The sequence below is a fragment of the Pteropus alecto genome, unplaced genomic scaffold (assembly GCF_000325575.1).
Source record: "Pteropus alecto unplaced genomic scaffold, ASM32557v1 scaffold3, whole genome shotgun sequence".
Lineage (NCBI taxonomy): Eukaryota > Metazoa > Chordata > Mammalia > Chiroptera > Pteropodidae > Pteropus > Pteropus alecto.
This window is the reverse complement of record NW_006442484.1, coordinates 659,689-667,104: the sequence shown is the minus strand read 5'-3', so window position 1 is coordinate 667,104 and position 7,416 is coordinate 659,689. Positions and strand designations below refer to the sequence as shown.

At 44.2% G+C, this 7,416-nt stretch overlaps 1 protein-coding gene across 1 annotated transcript in view; it reads right to left on the bottom strand.

The window, feature by feature from the left end:
• Positions 1 to 6,393, bottom strand: part of IL10RB (interleukin 10 receptor subunit beta) — a gene marked incomplete at its 5' end in the record, with an annotated part of 18,958 nt that extends 12,565 nt beyond the window's left edge. Inside the window, 2 exon segments of the mRNA NM_001320277.1 lie at positions 2,744 to 2,901; positions 6,270 to 6,393. Of these exon segments, the coding sequence (NP_001307206.1) occupies positions 2,744 to 2,901; positions 6,270 to 6,393 (282 nt within the window).
• Between the last annotated feature and the right edge of the window lie 1,023 nt (positions 6,394 to 7,416).

Sequence of the window (7,416 nt, the reverse complement as noted above, 5' to 3'; positions counted from 1 at the left end):
ATCCCCCTTTTTGGCTTTCTCCTTAGCTTTTTTCTTTCCATTAGGCTGAATTTTCTTTATTTCCTTTACTGGGTTTTTCTACTAGTTTTTTTATTAGTTTCAGTGTTTAACATATATAATTAGCCCTATATTTTCCAACAAAGTCTGAAGCTGTTCCCTTCCAAGTGCTCCTTTACTGGATATTCAGGTGGCTGGCCCCTTCACTTCATTTGGGTCTCAGCTCAAATGCCACCTCCTCAGAGAGACTGTCTCTTACCATCCTATGTAAAGAGCAGCTCCCATCACTTCCTGACTGGGTACCTTGCTTTGTTTTCTTGAGAGCCACAGTCACTATCTGTCATAAAATATGTCTTCCCCATTAGAATGTATACTCCACGAGGGCAGAGATTTTTGTCTTGTTTACTGTTGTAGCTTCAGCACTAAGAATGTTCCTGGCACACAGTAGGTGCTCAACAGTAACTCTAGAATGAATAATAAATGAATAATAAAAGCAGGCAACGGTACTATTTGAGTTATATCCTGTATTCTTTTCTGGCTACTGTTATTTTTTTTTGGTGGGAAGGGGAGGGGGGGCTGCTAATGGGCCTGCTTCTTGCATTCTACCCTGCTTCTCATCTGCTGGTAGCTGAAAACCAAATAATAAAAAAAACTTTTAGATATTTTTGCAGAGCAAGTACATGTAGGTTCCACATGATATCTTGAAGCATTTTCCTACCATATAAACTTCAAGAGGCAAATATCCAATATAAAGTAGCTGTTTATAAGAGTGTGGACGCGGGAGCCTGGCTGTGAATCCTTGCTCGGCCACTCTTCACCTGTGTGACCTTGGGCAAAGCTGCTTAGCTGTTTTGTATCATTCTAAAGGGAACTTCCAAAATAGTCAGGACCTAGTAAATCAGTTAGCAATTACAGTAACAGAAGCCTGTATTGTGTTTTGGAGACTTGACTATTGCCAAGCTGTTTGTATTTATTCACGGTTACTTTTTCTTAGTTTTAATAAAGACACCTTTATAAAAGCTATAACTCTGATAACTTCTGACTCTGGACATAAGAGTTTTTTGCCCAAGCCTGGGCCAGAATTGGGAAAGGGCAGAAGGGCATCCTATCTGCATTCCCCACTAGGGTGGGTGAAATTGTGGGAGCCACTGGAGCCCAGAGCAGCGGGGTGGAATGAAGGTACCTCCACACGTAGAGACAATCCTTTTAATGCTCCTCTCTACTCCTTGGAAGGCTGCACTTGAATTTTGTTAATGAGGTTCTTGTAACCCTTTATCCTCTTACTCTCTCTCGCTATACAGTGGATTAATTCGTTTTCAATTCCTGATGTTCTAATTACGTTCATCTCATGACCTCTGGTGGGCCCCTGTGACCCTCCAGATCTAATCTGGGAACACTTTTTTTTGGATGCTTACCAGCCAACCTGACCCAACGCATCTGCCATTAACTGGATCCATGCCTCCGTCCTTCGTCCTGGGCAAGCTGGCTGTCTGTACCTGGTCTTCCTGTCTCCACGCCTGCCTACAATATCTTTATTCTTCTGCCTATCCCGCCAAATTTCTTTAAGTCATAATTCCAAACTGACTTCCTCCAAAAAAGTTGACTACAGTCATGCACCACATAACGACATTTTGGTCAACGACGGACCGCATGTAAGACGGTGGTCCCAAAAGATTATAATGGAATTGAAAAATTCCTACGGCCTAGTGACGTCCTAGCTATCGGAATGTCATAGAGCAGTGCACTACCCATGTATTTGTGGTGATGCTGGTGTAAACAAACCTACTGAGCTGCCAGCTGTATAAGAGTCTAGCACTTTTAATTATGTATAGTAGGTAAAACTTGATAACGATAACAAATGACTTACTGGTCTATGTATTTACTAGGCTCTACATTTGACTGTTATTTTAGAGTGCACTGTTTCTATTGCTAAAAAAAATGTCACCTGTAAAACAGCGTGCCCTGTCGCACCAGCAGCAGCAGACTGCACATCTTGTGTTTACCGGGCCTTCCCACTGCATCATTTTCCCTTGGGCTTGATTTTACCCAGTGTTCTTTTTATAGATTTAGTGTGACCGAAGGGTACAGTGTTTATAAAGTCTATAGTAGTGGACAGTCATTTCCTAGCCTCCACATTCACTCGGCACTCACTCACTGAGTCACCCAGAATGCCTTCCAATCATGGTTACTTTACTGTACCTTGTCTATGTTTAGACAGACAGATTTCAGTGCTATGACTGCCTAACGATGCAGACAGTAACGTGCTGTACAGGCTTGTAGCGTGGGAGCAACAGGCTACGCCACAGGGCCTAGGGCTGTCACAGGGCTGTCGTCTAAGCCATCTGGGTTTGTGTAAGTGTACTCTATGACGTTTGCACGACGACAGAATCACCTAAAGATGCGTTCCTCAGAATGGACCCCCCCGTAGGGAGGCCGCATGCAACCGTCCACTAATCATTCCAGTTCTCACAAACAGCACGGGCCCCGCTTGTTCTCACCCTCGAGGCATGAACATGATTACATGGATATTTAATTATCTTACTGACTTTATACCTTTCCTGTCCTGTCTCTTCCCCATGAACTTCTGTAAGGCCACAGCCCTCTTTGTTACACATGCCTTATGCCCCTCATACGAGGCCATCCGCCTTGAGGGCACTCAAAGAATTGCTGCTGACAGGCCAACCAATGGGATAAAACCCAAAGCGTGCAGTGACATGACAAGGAAATGGAAAATAAGGCGACTCACTGTCATCCACAGGAGAGAAGGTGACGTTCACCCAGTCTGAGTGCTCCTCTGCAAGTTCGGCCCTGACTCTCAAGGTGTGGTCGCCATACTTGGAAAGACTTGAGAAATCACATTCCGTCAGGGCAGTACTTGTGCACATATCCTGGAATTTCTTGTAACTATGAAACCAAGAAAAGAAAACCCTGAGAGTTCTAACTCCAGTCTCTCTGAGGCCGATGGGTGCTTTATTCTCCCTGCTACCAAAGGATAGTGGAGGATAACGAGAGAAAAATAAAGCAGATTCTTAATCATCAATTTTGATGGAGAGTATGCAGCCTTTATGAATATTTTCCAAATTGTGCTCCATGGGACCTTAATGATCCTTGAGATATCTATCATAAGACATTTCAAAAATAAGCTGTTCCACGGTCAAACAATTTGGGGGCAAAAACTGGGTTGAACGTAAAGAAGTGTCTATCTCCACAAGAGAAACTTCTCAGAAACTTTCACATCCTCATGAACACATGTTGCTCCCAAAAGGGGTCAAATAGTCGACATGTTGACCAAGAAAGCTTCCTCTCTTGCTTATGTATTTCTGAGAGCAGGACACGATTTATGCAATATTAACAGACACAGATTAACCAAAATAAATATATTATTGCCCCATACATGACTATCGTTGCGATTACTCTGGAAAGATTATAAAACGATCTGTCGACCTCAGATCTCTAGCCCTGGAACCCATCACCGAAGAGAGGGTGGCAGAAACGTGAAGTGCAAGAAGAAAAGGGATGTTTGGGGACATCCGCCAGGTGCGGGTAACCTAACCTCACCACAGCCTGAAGAGGTAATTAGCTCCAACCTAACCCAAGAAAATCCAGGCTTTTGTCTTGCAAAAAATAAAGATTTTGTCTGATTGGTTCCTCAGTCCAAGACCTTCCTGTCTTGGTGTCGAAGCCAATTCAGCTGCCCTTCGAGGTGACAAGAAAAGTGATGGTGATAAAAATATTAAAAGCTGACACTTGTGGAGCACTTAGGTGTCAGGCTCAGTGCTAAGTGTTTTATCGGTCTTGTTTTACAGACGAGGCATAGGCATGGAGAACCTAAGAGACTTGCCCATCCGAACTCAGGTCTGTTAGACTTGAGCCCACATCTCGGGCACCACACCGCACCTCCCCACATTCTTAGCAAAGCCCAGAACAGTCTCTTGCAAAAAGGAGATAGAGATGATTGGGCTCATACTATTTTACAATCTGCTCTTCTCACTTAATATACCACAAACATTTCGCCAGTCAGTCAGCTCTTTATGGCTGCCTCACATCCCTAACTTCCCGCCATCTGGAAAATCCAGGGGTTATTTCATCAGGGGGGTTTTCTCACGGGTAGCCATTTTTCCATTTAAACTAATGCAGCAACTGAGTATTTCAAAAGTAAAATAATGTTTCGCAATAACTCTTCTTTCACTAGCCCAGTTTTATCGCATTTAAAAATATTCTTCTCCTCATTATATAGGTAATATGATCCATTCCCCATATTTACATCTAATTTTTAAAAACGTTTCCATCTTAAAATCACCCATGCCCCTTCTCCAGTCACCCCTATCCACTGCACATATATGAGAGAGTTTGTGCCATGCGATCGCTCAGGCTAAATTCTTTTTCTTTGTTGTTTTTAATTTTTTTTTCTATTTTTATAATTCTTTGGTTTTTTTCCCCCCTTTTATCGCCCCCGGGCTAAATTCTAAACAAATCTTTAACAGAACCATGGAAGAGTAGCCATGGAGGAGTAATCAGATTTTTCAGGTTCAAATTTCTTCCCCAAGACACATCCAGCACATGCTCTTTCGTCCCTGGTACATGTCATGCTCGGTCTGTATTTCCACACTGAGGAGACCTGGAACCCAGGCACCAACTCTGGGTTACTGGAAAGTCACTGGGAACTCTCAGCTAAAAGACAGATGCCCCAAACCAAACATCTCTACCACAAGGCCAAAGGACGGAACAATAAAAAATAAACTACAGTAGGGAGAGACAGAGAGAGGGAAGTTAATTTTCCACAGTGAAGTCTCTAGAGCTATAGAGACTGAGTGGAAAAAAACAGAGGTAAAATTATAAAACCAATCAGTGCTAGAAAATACGCCGCAGGAAAAAAATAAGTCACAGAATGACTCCTTCTTAAGTCCTTGGGACAAAACTGGAATACGGACTGTAGGTTAGGTGGTGGTATTGCATCGATGGTAAAGCTGCCAACTTTGATTACGGTGGCGATGTAAAAGGTTATCCTTGCTCTTACAAAATACACAATGAAATGCTAAGGGGCCAAGGGCACGAGGTATGAAAGAGGGAAAATGTGGTGAACCTTATCAATTGGTGAATTTGGATACAGGCTATTAGGAAGTTCTTTGTATTGTACTTGAAATTTTGAAATGTTCTGTTATCTTGGAATTATTTGAAACTAAAAAGTTAAAAATAAAAGTAAACAAGGACTGGGATTACTTTGTAAATAATATGAATGTCTGACTACTATGCTATATACCTGAAACTAATATAAAATAATATTGAATGTCAAAAAAAAAAAAAGAAAGAAAAGGCTATCTTATTCATCTCTGTACTTCTCTAACTTTGCAGGCCTTGGATATATTTGCAAACATGAAAGCTCGATGAAAAAGAGTGTGGGATTAATAGAATCTGGAAGCCATGTTTCCTCCAGCTCCACTGAAGGAATTATCTCTGCATGTTTCTGAGTCACACTAGAAGCAGGTGGCCTCCTGCTGCTGTTTGCACCTGGCATAAAGATGCATCACCTGCAGTCCAGCCTATGGCCTACGGTGGCAGGCTGCTAAGAGAGGGCTGGCACGGAGAAAAACCAACAGGAAGGGCAGGTACAGGGAGGTCAGAGCACCACTGAGATAATTGTCTTGGGTGTCACTCAACCTTCCTTCGTAAGCTGACCTTTTCAGAGAATAGAGCGTTTAATAGTCAGTAGCTGTCTTACCTTCAATTTCAGTAAATAGCCGTGGACTGAGCACCCATTATGCAAATTACCTGTACCCCACAACATGGGGGCACACTGTTATAATCCACTGGAGGGGGTGGGTGGTGAAGATGGCATATCTCAATTGACCTGGCATATCTCAATTTTCTTTGATGGCTTCCACTTGTATATTGCTGATTTCCGGCAATATTACTTGAATAACTGGAAATGGTGTCCACGGCAGTGTTCTCTTAAAAAACATTAATTGTGACAAACCCGATATGTTTGCTTTGTAGTGGGCTACCACTGTGGCCGATGACATCCATTCCGGATGATAAAATGTCTCTATCTACCATTGCCCCTGTGAAAGGAATCTGACCTGTCTGTTTGCAGAGATAAGAGCTCTCACAAGAATTTCCCAGACAGAAAGAAAAAGGCCAGCAGGAAGGTTCCCCATGGACTGTCATGGTCACATGAGCGACAGCAGTCAGATTTTCTCCTGTGGCCCAGCCCAGTGACCAGCCAGGGCCACCATCCTCAGGCACTTTCCTGCCAAGAGCCCCTTTCAACTCACCTTAGGTACTGAGCTGTGAAAGTCAGACCCGCTTTGGGAAAAGCAGGCGACTCCCATTGGAGAATGTTCTGAAAATTAACTGAATTCATTCTGACGTTTTCAGGAGGCGGTACCATTCCTAATGCTGTAAAAATAAAAGGAAAATGTCTGCAACGTTTTTCCTCAGAAAAGTGGCCCACGAAAATGACTATAGCCAATACTCGGGTCTCCTGTACGGCTGGCTCCATGTCTTCAGATGGCCATGTTGGTGAGGGAGAGACAGTCGTGTTGAGGAGTCTGGGTTTTATTTGAGCAGCCAGGAGAAAAAAACTGTTGCAGGGGTGGGGGAGAGAGTAAGGGTGAGTGGGAAAAGGTGAGGGTGACCTAGATTTGAGTGGCAGGACAAAGGTATGTGTGTGTGTGGGGGGGTGGGGAGCAGGGAGTGGGGAATAGATGGAGTTTAGATACATTTACAGAAGTATAAACTAGGCTTTCTGACACTTCTTGTGTGGAGAAGCAGAGCTTAATTTCCATTCCTGGCTTAAGCACCTGATGCTCTGACTGGAGCTATCGGCAGGAAAAGCAAGAGACCTATTTTCACGGCATCTGGTTTGAGATGCTGGACAGGTATGCGAGGAACGTCAGAGACTGCGGGACCAATGAGTCGAGGCCCGGCAGACGGCTTTGGGCTAGCGATAGAAATCATTTTCAAACATTCTAATAGAAAATGTCGAACATACATAAAAGCAGACAGACGACTATAAAAAACCACCACTGGCCCATCCATCACCCAGTTAGTGCCACTAGAGAGAGAAATGTGTCATGGGCCTGCCGCTGGTATTTCATGCCGGGATTCCGAAGCTGATATCCTCCGAAGGGATGATGTAAGGCAGGAGAGGGCTCGGGCATGAACCTGGCCGTCTGGAGGTCTAGTGGAGGTGGCCGACCCCAGGTGGAAGCACCTGAGGTGGGGGAGGGAACCCGGGCGAGTGTCCTGGAAGCCAGGAGCGTTCATCAGAAAGGAAAGAGGGAAGGGGTCGGTCGTCTGAACGTGGACAGGCGACTTGGAGGAGGGCAGAAAAGGTTTCGCCGGATTTAGAACTCAGAAGCCACAAAGCTGTGGAGTCCAGAGGGCAGAATTCAGACGTCGGGGTGGCGAGGGGCGGGG